Source organism: Dendropsophus ebraccatus, chromosome 3 (assembly GCF_027789765.1).
Source record: "Dendropsophus ebraccatus isolate aDenEbr1 chromosome 3, aDenEbr1.pat, whole genome shotgun sequence".
Lineage (NCBI taxonomy): Eukaryota > Metazoa > Chordata > Amphibia > Anura > Hylidae > Dendropsophus > Dendropsophus ebraccatus.
This window is the reverse complement of record NC_091456.1, coordinates 166,381,903-166,399,421: the sequence shown is the minus strand read 5'-3', so window position 1 is coordinate 166,399,421 and position 17,519 is coordinate 166,381,903. Positions and strand designations below refer to the sequence as shown.

Below are 17,519 nucleotides of genomic sequence, written 5' to 3'. Positions count from 1 at the left end.
TAGATAGATAGGAGATAGATAGATAGATAGATAGATAGATAGATAGGAGATAGATAGATAGATAGATAGATAGATAGATAGATAGGAGATAGATAGGAGATAGATAATAGATAGATAGATAATAGATAGATAATACTGTATATAGGAGATAGATAATAGAGTGAGATAGATAGATAGATAGATATATAGATAATAGAGTGAGATAGATAGATAGATAATAGATAGATAATAGATAGATAATACTGTATATAGGAGATAGATAATAGAGAGCTAGAATCCCACAGCAGCCATTACAGATGTAAATAAGGGGCATAGAAGGTGCTTTTTATTCTATTAAATATGTACAAAACCAGTGCCCAGGTAGAGATATTTCCAGTTCTTAACGTAATAATCTCATTATAACAACAGCCGGGCCCCACCATTAGCCGCGCCACATATACGGGTCACACATCCGTTAATAAGGGCGGCTGTATGCCGCGGCCAGCAGTCCGGTACGCGGTCCGGGTAACCATGGCAGCGGCCGTTCCCCTCCCGCCCGGGGTTCTCAGCCGCCACCATCAGCCGCGCTCTGGCGCTCTATGGCCGCGGCCGTGACACTGATCCCCCGAGGACACAGCCGCAGGCTTGTTTACATAGACTCCACATCCAGCGTGGTATCCCCAGCAGTGACGTCACCGGGGCTCCACCAATCAGAGGACAGAAGCTGCGGTTCCCGCTGGAGCAGCCGCCCCGGCTCCTCACCTAACTGTTCCTCCAGACTAGAGGGATTCCCTCCCGTGACGTCACTGACACTACGCTTCCTCTCCATGCTCCTAACTTTCCAACCAATCAGAAGCCGGCACAGGTGATTCCCGCTCCATCCGCCGCCCGGTCTCCACCTTTATATAGGAGAATGGTCCCCATGGGAGCATCACAAGCTGCGGGGAGAAGAGACATGGAGTGGAAGCTGGAGAGGCTGGCATTGCCGAGAATACAGACGGACGAGCACGTGATGTGGGTAAGAGGAGAGGCCGGGAGACTTCTCTATGGAGCAGGGGTCTGGGGGAACATGCACTGATGGGCTCTGTCTTCTCAGGAAAGTATCATGAAGAGCCTCGGAAAAGACTTCAGATGGAGCAAGAAAGTGACTCTACAGAAGATAAATAAGGTAAGGCTCCTGCACTTATTATATATATATCAAACATGCTGTAAAGTGAGACTGGCTCAGTTGCCCCTAGCAACCAATCAGATTCCACCTTTCATTCCTCACAGACTCTTTGGAAAATGAAAGGTGGAATCTGATTGGTTGCTAGGGGCAACTGAGACAGTTTCACTTTACAGCATGTTTGATAAATCCCACCTTTATAAGCCTATTACACATACTGTCCACCTACCTTTGGACGACCCTGTTACATATATAGTTATTATACAGAAAAAGCCAAGTACCCTAGTAAATACACTGTATTACCTACTTCATCTTAGTTCAGAGCTGCATTCACAATGCTAAAGGCTTCACAGCTGAAATCTCCCAGCATTTCCTAGTGGCTGCAGTCACCATCAGGCACATTAATGGACTCTGATATAAGGATAAGTTACTGTCTCCCTGTATTATTGGAATCAGATAAATGTTTGTGACTCCTCGCTTGTCCACAGTTTCCAATGATCAGCAGAACTGTGAATACAGCTCTGGAGTGTAATATGGACTGTTACTCTGAATTAGTACAAGATAAGTAACACAGTGCAAAGTTTCAAGTTCATTTTAAAGTGGCAGTACCGTCCATGGTTAGGGGTCTTCATACAACTGCATAGGTTTTGTGGATAGGAACAAGTAGCATTAATATTATAGGTGGATCTTTCTTGGCGTTGGAAACTCTAGAACTGAGCAGAGATTTGTGAAGTCTCCTGGCGGATGAGATGGAGCGGTGAGGCAGTGCATTGCTAGCTGGCTGTTGTGACTGATAACACAGCTGCTAGATGCCCTCCACACTGTTCTGTCTGGAAGCTTCTTCGGAAAGAGTAAGTGCGCCACCTTATGGAACTTTTTGTAACTGCATCAATACCTGTTGTTCAGTGAAGTGATACTTTTTGGCTTTCTAAGTATCTACATCGACGTCCTATCGATATACCTGAGCCTTATCTATACACCTGTTTCGGGTAGGCAGTGTATTTTAAGCTGGCTGCTTGTCATTGTATTCAGCAGTCACTTATACCTTGCCACCAGCGACAGAGTTATTACATCATTTCCAGCGCTTTGTTACCATGATGGTGTGTATTCCTTGTGTGTGGAAGGAAGGCAGTGTACGTTAGCTGGTTTTCTGGTATATACACCAGTTAACTTGCATCTGCCCCCTTTCTGCACACCCATTCAGCCAGAGAACAGAATGTGTTATAATAAAATGTAATAATTATTCACCAATAGAATTGTTATATTGTTTAGATTAAGTTTTTTTTTTTTTGCAATGACTTCTTTAGTTTGTGCTTCATGTGTGTTGTATCTGTGGAAGGTTACACCCCACAGACAACCCGGGAAACGCAGACTAAAGACAGTACCTAGTATGTGTGGTGATTAGGCAGTGTATTGTTAGTTAGCTGTGGTGTGAATATCAGCTACTACGTACACTACCACATCAGCACACGTCATTGTCATCCGATGTTTAGGGTGTATGGGTATAGCTGACTATGCATCTTCTGCAAGAGAATAAAATGATACGTCTTAAAAGGGGTTATCCATGTCCTATCCTCAAAATAGGCCATCAAAATTACTGTATATGTAGGGGTCTGACTCCTGGCACCCCCAATAATTTGAAGGGTTTTCAATGTTTACCATTGGTAGTACCTACGTCGCTATACTAATAATAGCGGATTTGTAAGGTACTGTAGCACTGTCCTATGCAAGTGAACAGTACCTTGCACCACTGCTTCTAATAGTAAAGAGGCTGCAGAGCTTGCACATGCCATAGCCCCTTAAAATGGTTGCCAGGAGTTGGACCCTTATCTATTATTGATCTGTTTTATAAATCTGGATGACCCCTTTCAATGAACTCTAAACTTATATTACATTTGAACATTTATATCTACTTTCTATGCAATTTACTGCACTCACAGTTCTGCCCTTCTGATCTTATCTTATATAAAACAATGCAACTATAAGTATTTTTCTGCATTAATTGAGGCTGGGGGATTTCAAATCTAACCTTGCAGAATCATGAATGCAGCTCTTGAGTATAAAGCCTCTATTACCACGGAGCTCATTTGCTACTGGTTTCCCCACTCGCTGCCGGCGCTATTACACGAGTCGGCAGTGAGCGGGTGAGAGACGGGGGTGGGGCGTGGGGTGCAGGGAGCACAGTCCGGCTATTCACTGGATCGTCCGGGCAGGCCATACGGCCGATAATCGTTTGTGTAATAGGGCCTTAAGTTTATGTATCTGTTCTTACAGAATTAATTAATCCTTCCTAATCCATTGCTTTCTGTGGAGTTAAAGGTTGGCAGCTTTCAAATGGCAATCACCAGTGTAATGGTCCTTTTACACGGAACGATTTATCTTTCGTTTTTGCACGATAACGATCGAATTCGAACCATAATCGTACGTGTAAACCCAGCGAACAATCAAGCGACGAGCGAGAAATCGTTCATTTTGATCTTTTAACATGTTCTCAAATCGTCGTTGATCGTTCACAAAAAATTCCCTGATCATTCCGTGTGAACATTCTTTCAACGATTTCACCAATGTGTGAAATAGGCTTAAGCGATCGCAAAACGATCGCAAAACGATTTTTCCATACGATGTATCATTCCATCTAAACGCTGATCGTTATAAAAAAAAAAACATTGTTCATTCAAAATTGTTAATCGTGCGATTGGGCGAATTATCGCTCTGTGTACCATAACCCTATGTGCAAACAGCTGTTGAAGTTGTCACAGGTGGCAGCTGAAATAACAAAGTATAAGGGCAAAATATAAAGTAATGGCTACCATGAACCTGACATGGCACTCTCAGGGTACGTCCACATGTGGTGTATTTGATGCAAAAATCGGAAGAATGGGTGACATTTTGATGTTTTCTTGATTTTTCCCATTGACATGAATTATTATTATTATTTTTTTTTTTTTTACATTAGAGAAATTGCCCCTCTGCTGCCACCAGTGGCTGTGCCAGGAACTGCAGAGCTGCAAAAAGCTCAGGTCTTTTCACAGTTATTAGTGATGAGCGAATACTGTTCGATCGAATAGATATTCGATCGAATAGTGAGATATTAGAATATTCGGTATTCGTACGAATGTCCTGTGAATATTCAATAAATATTCGATAAGCGTTCAAATCCCGCAGCTTCCGGTTTCACCCTCCAAATGGTCAAATAGATGTTTTTCACTAATCGAATACTTGTTCCCATAGACTTTAATGAGATTGAATATTCGCGGGATATGCGTACGAATATCGAATATCTCACTATTCGCTCATCACTAACAGTTATATATTACTAGTAGAGATTAGCGATTTTACAGTAATAACAAAGCAAAACAATTCGCTATCTCTGCAATCCGCTCATCAGCCTGCGGCCTTTTAACTCAGTGCTGCTCCTCCCCGGGTGCTGGGGAAACTGGGAGAAGTTTCCAGTAGTGGAGGTTTTCCCAGAGCGAAGAGGCAGTGAGTTAAACGGCAGCAGGCTAATGAGCGGATTGCAGAGATAGAGAATCGCTTCGCTTTGTTGTTACTTTAAATTCGCTCATTTGTAATTTCTAGTGCTGCTGCATGCAGTGCCACTGATCCTGAGCCTCTCCTCATGTCTCTATACTGCATGTTAGCATTAGACATTACACTTGGGGAAGCTGTCTGCGTCAGTAGCGCTGCAGCTGTGGCAGAGTGAGCAGGGATAATGCTGGGTTTACATGGAACGATTATCGTTCGAATTTTCGCTATAACGATCGCATTTGAGCGATAATCGTTCCATGTAAACACAGCAAACGATCTGGCGAAAAATCGTTCATTTTGATCTTTCAACATGTTCTCAAATCGTCGTTCGTTAAATATTCGCAGACCGCTTCGTGTAAACAGTCTTTTAAAGAATCACCCTATGTGAAAGATGGGCTTAAACGATCTTAAAAACAATCGCAATAACGATTTTTCTTACGAATCTTCTAACGATTTTTCTCTGTCTAAATGCTGATCGTTATAAAAGTAAAATCTTTGCTTCAAAATTGTTAATCGTTCGATTGGGGCGAATTATCGTTCCGTGTAAACCCAGCATAACTGCCTATCATCTTCTACAATACATAGTGACTGGTTGTAGTAAATCGTGAGCATACATTTACGCTTTGTTTTTATGTATTGTGTAGGTGTCTCAGATTTATATTCCGCTCATCTGATCACCTTTGATACCTGGTTATTTTCTTGGATAAATGAACGCTGCCGTTTCACATTTCCGATCAAATCAAACCAAACAGACAAATTTCCAGATATCACTGTATTGCTTAACAAAGGAAACAAAGACAATATAAAAAAGTCTTTTAGGGTACAAACCCACACACCGTATATGCAGCTTATTTACTGCTGCGATACGCAGCAAATACGCAACAAACACGCAACAAACACGCAACAAATACGCAGCAGTTTAGATCTAAATAACTGGACACAGCATCAAATCTGCACCACCAAATCTGCTTCAAATCTGCTGCGTTTTTTCTGCGTATCTGCTGTGTATACGGTGTGTGGGTTTGTACCCTTACAATCGGTCATGATTCAATTATTTGGTCACTCAGCGAGTGGACTACCTGAAATGTGCTCTGGTATTTGTAGGGTTCTTGAGCGTTACCATGGTTACTTGAGGTTACCATGATGATGTGGACAGCGGTTTCTCTTCACGTCCAGTGTATTTATGTCATGTGCTCAATTAGAAATTTGTGTTTGATTTTCCTCCAAGACAGACTATTGTAATATGGCTGTATGTTACCTTCTGTTTCATGGGTGACCATATAGTGGACTTGTTGTTGGATTTGTCTTTGTTGCCCTCAGCAGCCAATCAGAGCTCAGCTTTCATTTCTTAAACTGCTGTAGTGAGATGAAGGCTTAGCTGTGATTGGTTGATATAGGCAAATAAGACAGTTTTACTATTAGGGTGCCTTCAAATGTGAGGGCACTATTAGGCTATGTTCACACAACGAATATTTTCGTAAAACCACGGTCTTGATTATTTCGAAAATATACGTTACTTTGCCGTGTATGGGATCCCGGCCGGAGCATATACACATAGTATACGCTCCGGCCATGATCCCTAGCGGCGCTGCAAACAACTGACATGTCAGTTTTCTGCGGCCGCTATTCATTGAATATCGGACACAGAAAACCCTGTCAGTGCACACTATGGAGCGAGCGACTCCGGCCGCTCGCTCCATAGTGTGCAGTGGAGAGTTCTGATGCGGGAGTGTACAGATGCGCCCACATCAGAACTCTGCTGCGCCAGAGATCATCCGGCTGGTACTGCAGTTCCGGTCGGGATGATGTTTCCTGAGACCGGCCGTTCCGTGACTCGGCCGGGTCACAGAATGGCCGGGCTCTTAAAAAGTGTGCACATAGCCTTAGACAGTTTTAAAAATCATTAGAGATTACTCATGAAAACCAGTCAGTCTTCCTCTCCATCTCCAGGGTGGTGGGACTGCTGATAGCCACCAATGCACACACTGCAATGCACAGCCTATATAGGTTACACACAGATAAAACCACACCACATACATTTATATCCAAACATATATAGCAGAAATCTGGGCCCACCAGAGGAGATTATAATCCCAGCCATCTGCTGTACATAAAGGGGGAGATTTATCAAACATGGTGTAAAGTGAAACTGGCTCAGTTGCCCCTAGCAACCAATCAGATTCCACGTTTTATTTTCCAAAGAGTCTGTGAGGAATGAAAAGTGGAATCTGATTGGTTGCTAGGGGCAACTGAGCCAGTTTCACTTTACAGCATGTTTGATAAATCTCCCCCATAATAAGTGCATGTGCCCTTTAATTTATTCAAACTAATTCCACAGTCCACAGAGGCCATATCACCAAAATACGATGTAGAATACTTAGAGCTGAGCCTGTCCGAACCCAGAATTCTCGGCATTTGATTGCCGGTGACTGAAGAGGTTGGATGCAGCCCTAGGGAGTCCCGAAAAACATAGACACAGCCTATGACCTATGGCTGTATCAATGTTTTCCAGGAGGCCTTAGGACTGCATCTAACTTCTTCAGCCACTGGTAATCAAATACAAAGAGTTTTGGGTTCGGACGGGCCTGAGCATGCTCGAGTTGAGCTTATCTCTAGGAATAAGCCTTAAAAAATATTTATCCCCAGCAGCAAAGAACCTGCTCTACTAGTATAAGTCAGTGGAATTCATCTAATGCCGTTGTGTCCATTTTTGTTTTTTTTCCTTCTGGTTTAGACCAGACAAAAAGAAAGTGACAGCACAGGTGTGAACACAGTCTGAATCTCGCTTCGCTTTGGAATTTTTTTGTTTGTTTTGGAACATGACCTACTACAGGTTGACATAATATCCTCAAAATGTTCTCCCACAACCAATGATTGTATAGTTCTCTGCAGGCAAAGACAGTTCATGATGGCTAACAGGTCTTCATTGTGCATTATTACATCCCCTTATCCTAAACATTGCACATCCCTTTAAATATTTTGGACAGGATTTAAAAAATATAAAATTGCTAAAAGTTGGATTTTTCCCCCCTAAAATTGAGACCCTTGAAGGATTTGTTGCTGTAAACAGTCCGGCCTGAGGTTTCTTGTACAATCAGAGATCTTCCTTTTTCCTCTTGATGATTTCTCGGACAACAGAGGCCACTTCACTTCTGATATTTTCCACAGGCTCCTCAGGTCTCCAGGTTTTCAAGACTTGACCTTGGGGGTTAACCAGATATTTCCAGAAGTTCCATCTTGGCTCTTTCTTAGTTGAATCTAAATTGAAATGTAATTGGTTATCTATGGAATTGGTTTGATATAAAAAGGAGAAATTTACCATAAAGGGGGTTATCCAGGATTAGAAAAATCACAGCTACTTTCTAGCAAAACAGCACCACCCCTGTCTTCAGGTTATGTGTGGTAATACAGTTCAGGTCCATTCACTTAAATGGAACTGAGCTGCAAAACCCAAACCCATACTGAGGACAAGAATGGTGCTGTTTTTAGAAGAAAGCAGCCAAGTTTTTTTTTATTTTAGACATCCCATTTAAATATATTGTATCCATCCACTTCTGTCTATAATAAGTACTTAAAACACACAGTTACAAGAATGTGTTGTTATGTATCTTTATATTTACATTTTACTAATTTTATTAAAATAAATATACAGTGGTGCCTTGGATTACGAGCATAATTCGTTCCGGGACCGTGCTTGTAATCCAAATCAACTCTTAAACCAAAGCAAATTTTCCATAAGAAATCACTGATATGCAGATAATTGGTTCCACACCCACACAAAAATAATATATATATAATATAATATAATAGGACAGATAAACAAACAATGAGAAAGAGATGAATATGTTATATTATAGTGTTATATAGTGTAATTTCTTGTCATGGGCTTCAATGTCTGGATGGTCAGTGTGCCCCGTTGACTAGGGGGAGGCACAGAGGATTAGAAATGGAATTAATCCTTGGTCCATGGATGTATCCATTATCTTTAGAAATGAGTAAACCTCATGCACGCTTGGGTTTGTCCGAACCCGAGCATGCGGCATTGGATTACCGATGGCTGAAGAAGTTGGATGTAGCCCTAAGGTTGCCTGGAAAAACATGGATACAGCCATAGACCATAGGCTTTATCCATGTGTTCCGGGACTCTTTAAGGCTGCATCTGACTTCTTCATCCATCGGTATTCCAATGGCTTATGTTCCAGTTTACATAAACCCAAGTGTGCTCGGCGTTGACTTATCTCATTATCTTATCATAAATACAGTCCTGAGATTCTAGAAAACACTAACATAGTACTCTCATGAGTCTTCGGGCTTATGCACACAGCCATTTTACGTATTCATAATTTGTGGTCTTTAGGATGCTGTGATTCTCAAATTTTATACGGCCATAGTTTTCCATGTATGCCATGCAATCGCATGCCGTGTTGTGGCAATGTGCTCCACTAAAATCACCGCTGCTAAGGGATTATACAGTGGTTTATGGATGTCACCATTTGCTGGTACTCAAGAGTGACTACAGGTCTATAATAGGGACTCAATAAACCAATGTACAGGGCCATTGCACATGACATTTCTGAATTAACAATGAATAGAAATCAGAGATCACCCTCATTGTCGTACACTTTAAAGCCCATAGACTCACCTACAAGGAACCGGAACGCAGGCTCTGCCTCAGATCCCAGAATCTTTATCTTGTCGAATATAGGGAACGTCACTCCATAGTTTCCTTTAGCGAAAGCGTCTATTTCACGATTAGAATTTGGCTCCGAATCCCCAAACTGGTTGCAGGGAAAAGCGAGGACATTGAAGTGGGACGGCCCAAACTCCCTCTGTAATTCCTGCAGCCCTCTGTAGTTTGCATCTGTGTGCTGACAGGCGCTCGCCACGTTTACAACCAGAGACGCCTGCAGGAGAAAAGACAGCAGAAATTCATTGTGATAACTATACCCTCATGGGCCGTATACAGCCCAGGCCTCAGTACTATGAGATCTGTGAATCGCTGCACTGAAATACCATTCACTTTTAGCTTCTTACTAGTCCATGGCCTACTAATGTATTATGAGACATAGATCATACAGAATTAAAGGATTTTTGGAATTGCGCACATTTACATATTATTGGTCTCTGATGTCTGGATCTTTAATACATATTAATTTTATTACTCTGTAAAGCAGGGGTACGGAACGTTGGCTCTCCAGCTGTTGCAAAACTACAACTCCCATCATGCCTGTCCAGGCATGATGGGAGTTGTAGTTTTGCAACAGCTGGAGAGCCAATGTTCCCTACCCCTACTGTAAAGTGTGTACAACTATAACACCAAGCCCCTATCCAAACCTACATCATAGGGGACAGACCCCTGTAGAGAAGGGTTAACACACCAAAGAATTGACAACAGGTTGCAAAAACATAAAGGTAATATCTCATAATGTAAGGGTATATACATATATACACTATACTACTTGCTGTTACTTACTTTGCCCCTGTATTTGCTCAGTGATACCGTCCTCCCCTTGGAATCCTTCACTTCATAGGAGTAGAAGTCTTTCCCTCTGGGTCTGAAGAATTTTAACTGTAAAATAAATAAAGCGGCCGTGCATACAACCATAGAGAAGAAGACCAGGAATACTTTAGCCTTTGGGGACGAGCATTTTAAGGGGTAAGGAGGAGGCAGAGTCTCCATTTTGGAGATTTTGCAGGGAAGTTTCAGCAAGTCCCTGGAATGTAGTGCTGGGAGGAGGAGGGTCTGTAACTGGAAACCAGACGCCTACTGGAAGATAGAGAGGAGGGTCTGAAGCATATTCAGATGACTGGGGGGCATGTGTCAGTAAGGCACTGGTAAAGCACTCTAGTTTTTTTTGTCAGGGTCAGTACACGAAACGTAATGGACCCAGTGCATACCGGCCCATGAGCTGTGGGTGGTAATTTCCTTTTTGTGTGACAGGGAGGATACTGGACACAGATATCAGTGTGAACTCAGCCTTATTACACTACACCACCTTAGAAAAGTGCAAACAAACTAGAAGATGTGAGCACTAATAAAGTAAATAAGTTAAAAAAAAAAACATCGGAGTATTCTAATATTACACATGTATTTCATGATATTTGAGGGCTGGAACTTTAATATGGCTTAAACGGGTACTCCAATATAAAAATATATATATATTTTTTTTCAAATCAAAATTATATAGATTTGTAATTTACTTATTTACAAAATTTTTAAATCTTCCACTACTTATCAACTGCTGTATGTTCTGCAGGAAGTGGTGTATTTTTTCCAGTCTGACACAGTGCTCTCTGCTGCCACCTCTGTCCATGTCAAGTACTGTCCAAAGCAGTAGCAAATCCCCATAGAAATCCTCTGCTACTCTGGACAGTTCCTGACATAGACAGAGGTGGCAGCAGAGAGCACTGTGTCAGACTTGAAAGAATACACCACTTCCTGCAGGACATACAGCAGTTGATAAGTAGTGGAAGATTTACAATTTTTTAAAGAAAAATATTTTTACACTGGAGTACCCAGATAAGTACTGGAAGACTTAAGATTTAAAAAAAAAAAAAAAAAAAAGAAGTAAATTACAAATCTATATAACTTTCTTTTTTTTTATTTTTATTTTTTTTTTAATTTTTTATTAATTTTAAATTACATATACAAGGAACAAAATTCCAAACAATTAAACCCACCATATTACAAAACACCCATCTGCCCCCCTTCCCAACCCTACCCCCACCCGACTCCACATCAAGGAGGCAAATTCATTTACATCACATAGCACTCCCTATATAATCCCTTTCACCCAAACCCAACCCCTCCCCATCCCAACAGAGAACATGCACGAAAAAAAAAAAAAAAAAAAAAAGAAGGCAGAGAAGACCTCATCCCCTTACTTCACACACTCATATCGCTTCACACATTGACCCCATTTCGCTAGACTAGGTGGCTGAGGGGATATCCATCTTCTCATAATCAATAATTTCGCACAGAACAGCATTTTCAGCAGGCACTTCCTCTGCTTCCTGGTTATCCCCGCGGGTAATCCCGATGTATCCCCCAGAACAAACAAACGGAGGTCCTCTCCTAGGGACAAGCCTATAGCCTTATTTATCTCCCGGGAGACCCCGGACCAAAGCTGACCCAGCTTCTCACACGACCAGAGCATATGCACAAAGTCTCCCACATCCTTTTGACATCTAGGGCAAAGATTATTAATTCTTTTTTTAATTTTACAAAGGAAAGAAGGAGTATAATATAGTCTGTGGACGATGTTAAACTGGATCAGCTGATGGTTCACCGAGGGCGCTACTTTTTTGATGTTACCGTAAACTGATAACCAGTTCACCCTCGTCCCGATATCCCTTTCCCAGGCACTCTGGCTCCCAAAAACCCATTTTCTTTCTAACAGGAAGCATTTATACAATATTGAGACCCCTTTAGATCTACTACCCAGCCCTCTTAACTTATCCAGCATTATATTCGCTCTAAGCCTATATTCCGTCCTTCTAAGATCCATCCCTAACGCCCTAGAGAGATGCAGATAATCAAACCAACGGGAGTCTGCAAAGCCGTATTCTGCCCTGACCTGTTCCCAAGTTTTAATCTTCCCCGTAACCACCATATCTGTTATCAACCTCAGGTCACGCCCAAATATTCCATGAAGAGCCTCTAACTTCTTAACCTCCACCAGCTCCCGATGGTCCCAGAGAGGAGAGAAGCTCAGGAAACCCTCCAGCCCCAGACATTTTTTTATTTCCCGCCATGTTCTAACCAAGGCGACCACCATCGGCCAGTCAGCTCTTACTCCCCTCTCCAATATCCCGGCATCAAGGATCTGAAAAATATCTAAGGAGACGTCTCTTGCCCCCTCCCCTAATTGGGAAAAAAAGGATTATCTTTCCAGTTCAAAAGCCAAAAGGCCTGAGAGGCCAGGAAGTACAACTCCATGGACGGAAGGCCAAGCCCGCCCCTATTCTTAGGTGCTGTCAATAATTCTAATTTTATACGAACACGTTTGCGCCCCCAAATTAAAAAATTCCAAATATTCCTTATCCTCTTAAAGACCTTCTGGCCTACCCAAACCGGGGCGGCCCCAAAAATACACAGGAATTTGGGAAGCAAGACCGCCTTCAGTAACACCAACCGGTCCGCTCTGGAGAGAGGCAAGTTATGCCACACCTTCACCTTATCCTCTGTCTCTTTTATCAGCGGAACTAGATTTAGGTCACTGAAGGCCGCCAAGTTCTGACAGATCCGTATCCCCAGATATCTAAAGGAGTCACCCCTTCCCAGCACCTGAAGCTGTGGGAAGGACAAATCACCCTCCACGGCCAGTTGCATTAAAACCGATTTTTTCCAATTAATCCCAAGGCCCGAGTACCTCCCCACCTTCTGTATCAACTCAATGACTCTGGGGATAACCGTTACAGGGTCCCGTAAAAACAAAAGCATGTCGTCTGCGTAAAGGGACACCCTGTCCCCCTCACCCCTTGCCCCAAAGCCAACTATATTCTGATCTAATCTAATTAAATTGGCTACTGGCTCTATACTAAGGGCAAAGAGTGAGGGGGAGAGGGGGCAGCCCTGCCTAGTCCCTCTACCAAGCTCAAAAACAGCAGAGTGCAATCCATTAACAGCAACAGTAGCCCTCGCATCTCTATACAGCAGTTTGACCAACTCAATATAGCCCCTCCCCAATCCGAATCTCTCCATCACTGCCCAGAGGTATCCCCACTCCACCCTGTCAAAGGCCTTGACCGCGTCCAATGACAGGATGGAGTGGGGGCCCTCCCTACCCGCTAGCTGCATATTTACAAATAATCTCCTCAAGTTGGATTTAATCTGGCGCCCTGGAATAAAGCCGGTCTGATCTTCCCCAATCAGACCCCCCACTACTTTATTAAGCCTAGCAGCCAACACTCCAGCAAAGAGCTTCACATCTACGTTAAGTAGAGATATCGGCCTATAGGATTCTCTTTCCAGAGGGTCCTTCCCCTCCTTCAAAATCAAAATGATTTCAGCCTCACTCATGGACCTGGGGAGTGACCCTCCGGAAATCGAGCCCCCCAAAACCTGAAGGAGCGCCGGGAGCAGGACCCTTCTATGCCTTTTATAAATTTCAAATGGAATGCCATCCTGACCTGGAGAGGACCCATTTGGAGAATCCGCCAAGGCACCCTCCAGCTCTTCCAATGAAATAGGGGCCCCTAACATTTCACTCTGATCTTGTGTTAACCTAGGCAGGAAAGCAAGATCAAGCAATTCCTCCAAGTGCTCATCCTGCCCTTCACCACTGGAGCTATATATGTCCCGAAAATAGCTCCCAAATGCCTTCAAAATATCCCCCGAGGAGTTTACAACGGAACTATCGGGCAGCCGTAGGGCATGGACTTCCCCACTATCTCTCTGATTTCTGATGATCCTCATGAGCCCCTTATTAAGGGTTCCAGACTCAAGGTAATTCTTCCTGGCCACAAACCCCATTTGAGACCGTGCCTTCTCCAGCAGATAACTATCCAACTTTTCCTGGCCCTGAGTTAAATTATGTTGTGCCACCGGTGACGGATCCCCTCTAAATATCTCTTCCAGTGATTTAACATTGTCTTTAAGTTCTGTTTCTTCTTTCCTAAATTGTGCCTTCTTCCCGTGAATTATACCAAAATATTTTCCCCTGATAATAGCTTTAAAAGCATCCCAAACAGTGTTTAGGGAGGCGCTACCAAAATTAACCCTCCAAATTTCCTCTAACTCAACATCCAATACAGGTGATACATCTATTAATTGTAGCCAGTGTGCATTAATCTTAAAAGTGCGACTAGGACTGCGTCTCTGCCCATCTAGATCCACCAAAATCGGGCCATGATCTGATAAGCAGCGAGGCACATATTTTATATCGTGAACCCATTTAATCATTTCCGTGTTAGCCAAGGCCATGTCAATCCTGGACTGCGTGTTACTTGATCTGTTCCAACAAGAGAAGGCTTGCGCGTCCGGATGCCTCGCCCGCCAAACGTCGGTCAGACCCAGCTCCCGAAGCAAAAGGGGGAGGGGGGACCGACCGACGTCCCGTACAGGAGCGAAGGCCCAAAAGCGGTCAGCCCCTTCACAAGCGACTACATTGAGGTCACCAGAGATCAATAACGGGCAGCCATCAAATTTATTAGCAAACGCGAAGACTAAAGGCCCTATTCCACCAACAGATCTGACGACAGATTATCTGCCAAAGATTTGAAGCCAAACCCAGGAACAGACTATAAACAGAGATCAGGTCATAAAGGAAAGACTGGATTTCTCCTCTTTTCAAATCCACTCCTGGGTTTGGCTTCAAATCTTTGGCAGATAATCTGTCGTCAGATCTGTTGGTGGAATAGGGCCTTAACTCAAGAACCTCTGGTCTAAAGGGAGGGGGAATGTATACAAATGCCAGGGTACACTCCAGCCCCTCAACCTTACAGTGCAGGCAGATGAATCTCCCCTCTCTATCCACCAGCTGATCCAGCAGCACCCATTTGATTCACCTGTGGACTAAAACCGATACCCCTCTGGCATAGTTGGAGAAGGTCGCATGATACTGTGCCCCCCAGCAGGGTCTATGCACTTTAGCCACTGTTTCTCCAACCAAATGTGTTTCAAGAAGACCAACGATACAAGGTTGGTAGTTCTTAATCACATTCATAATCGCCAGTCTTTTACACTTCTCCCCTAATCCTCTAATATTCCAGGTCAATATACGAATCATAGACTTTCACTCAGGAAAGGGAAGAAGAGGATAAGGGAGAGAAGGGGAGAGAGAGAGAAAGAAAAAAAACAAACAAACAAAAAAAAACCGACGTGCATGTCCTCCATTATCCGCCCACCCATCCCCCGAACTGCTAACCCACCCACCCGCCTCACCCGCCCCCCACTCCACCCACCCCCCCAACTGCCTGCCCCCCCCCCTCCATCCCCTCCCCTGCACCCACCCAGACAACCCGGGGAAAAAACCTAGGGTCTCTCTACCTGAGCAATAATCCAAGTTACCTCTAACTACAAGCTATCTCATCATAATCCCTTGTGATCCAGCCATGCGGTGGCCTCAGCGGGAGAGGAGAAGAACCAGGCCCTTTCCTCATACTGGACTCTCAGCTTAAAATCTATATAACTTTCTGAAACCAGTTGATTTGAAAGAAGAAGGATTTTTGCTGGAGAAATACATGTTGTGATGTAGAATCACCACACAATGGTGCAAATTATTCTAAATTTATCAAATGGTTCATAAAGTGTAATGAATGGGATGAGCATTATTATACATGTTAGACTTCTCTCCTCTTCTCTTCACAGAGGACACAGTTTAACAGGTGACACACTGTGGCAAAATGCTCCAAAATATATTCATGGATTCTTTAAGCCATAATCAGAGTAATACAAATTATACAAGTCTAAAACTGAGTCTAGACAGCCTATCAAACAGCAGAAACCACCCTGATAAATTAATCACATCCTTAGACTATGTTCACACAACGTATATTTTCGTAAAATTACGTTTGTTGTACAATGGCCGTTATTATTACAAAAATATACGTTACCTTTCCTTCTATGGGATCCCGGCTGGAGCGTATACACATCGTATACGCTCCGGCTGGGATCCCTAGCTGCGCCACAAACAACTGACATGTCAGTTTTCTGCGGCCGCTATTCATTGAATAGCGGCCCCAGAAGCCCATGCCAGTGCACATTGTGGAGCTTGCTCCATACTGTGCTGTGGAGAGTTCTTATGCAGGCGCGCATGGATGTGCCCACATCAGAACTCTGTGGGGCTAAAGATCATCCGGCCGGTACTGCAGTACTGCGGTATGATCTTTTCAGAGACTGGCCGGTCTCTTACAACGTGTGAACATCGCCTTACAGGGATTACAAGTCCTACAAGTTCTGCTCTCTAATTCCTCCCTCCCTTCTCTAAAAGTAATTTCTGAGATGAGAGGGGGGTGGGAGCATGTTACGAGCACTGACGGCAGGCGAAACATATGTAACATTGGGCAGCTATTAAACATCACAACATGCGACATGCATCTGACCGCCTCTCTTCTCAGCAATAGGGAGGAAGTGGAGCGCTGGAGAGCAGAACAGATAGGACCTTTTCTGCCCTCTGGAAAATCCCTTTAAGGTCCCTATACACCAGGGGTGGGGAACCTTGGCTCTCCAGCTGTTTCAAAACTACAGCTCCCATCATGCATGGCATGATGGTAGTTGTAGTTTTGCAACAGCTTGAGAGCCGAGGTTCCCTACCCCTACGTTACACCTTCAATAGCTGTCAGCTAAATGTTCATTTGGTCGACGGCTATTTCTACATACATATAAATGTTTGACCAAACTTTTATATTTTCTCAAATGGGGAGGAGGGCTAAGCCACTGCCAGACAGCTCTGACAGCAGCTTATCTTTCTCAGAACAAAATGGTGGGGTGGTTGAAATCCAAATCCTGATGCTTCCCTGCTATTTAAAAAATGAATGGGGCCTATAGATTGCCTAGAGTCAGTTTTCCCTGTCGCTGTTAATCATGCATATTTTTGGTTGTGTTTTTCGTGGCTTTTTTTTCTTTCATAAATCATCTGATCTACTGATCATTCAAGGATTTATTTTGAATAATAAAAAAATGCCACAAAAAAGGCAACATACATTTACAGGTTACAATTTACATTTTTAAAACAAAACAAAGCAATAGAGAAAATAGTAAATGGAAGAAAAAAGCCACAAAGGCCACACTAGTTTTTTAGCATTTTCCTTTTTGCTTCATGCATTGTTAATGAGTAGGGACTTTAAGTGTGTTTCTTTTTATTGCATTTTCTCTTCCTTTAATGCTTTTCCCATTATATGTTTA

General features: G+C 43.1%; 2 protein-coding genes across 3 annotated transcripts in view; one reads left to right on the top strand and one right to left on the bottom strand.

Annotated features, from left to right (window-relative positions):
- The first annotated feature begins 448 nt into the window (after nt 1–448).
- CDC20B (cell division cycle 20B) overlaps nt 449–17,519 on the top strand; it is a 35,153-nt gene continuing 18,082 nt past the window's right edge. For both annotated transcript variants that reach the window (XR_011362379.1, XM_069964748.1), the window contains exons 1-2: nt 449–997; nt 1,076–1,147. Coding sequence is in view for 1 of the 2 variants with exons in the window: in XM_069964748.1 (XP_069820849.1) it covers nt 893–997; nt 1,076–1,147 (177 nt within the window). In the remaining variant the exon portion in view is untranslated. The remainder of the gene's footprint in view (nt 998–1,075; nt 1,148–17,519) is intronic.
- GPX8 (glutathione peroxidase 8 (putative)) lies at nt 7,219–10,414 on the bottom strand. Its single transcript, XM_069964747.1, has 3 exons — nt 10,146–10,414; nt 9,315–9,576; nt 7,219–7,930 (listed from the first exon to the last, which is right to left on the bottom strand). Exons 1-3 carry the CDS (start codon nt 10,350–10,352, stop codon nt 7,767–7,769), a joined length of 633 nt encoding a protein of 210 aa, XP_069820848.1. The 5' UTR covers nt 10,353–10,414; the 3' UTR covers nt 7,219–7,766.

Bases quoted from the DNA above. Each gene is read 5' to 3' on its own strand.
- GPX8 (XM_069964747.1), bottom strand. From the start codon at position 10,352: ATGGAGACTCTGCCTCCTCCTTACCCCTTAAAATGCTCGTCCCCAAAG. The intron at 9,577-10,145 runs GTAAGTAACAGC...TTTCTCCTGCAG, and splicing joins TGAGCAAATACAGGGGCAAA to GCGTCTCTGGTTGTAAACGT. The intron at 7,931-9,314 runs GTGAGTCTATGG...ATTTCAATTTAG, and splicing joins TGCGTTCCGGTTCCTTGTAG to ATTCAACTAAGAAAGAGCCA.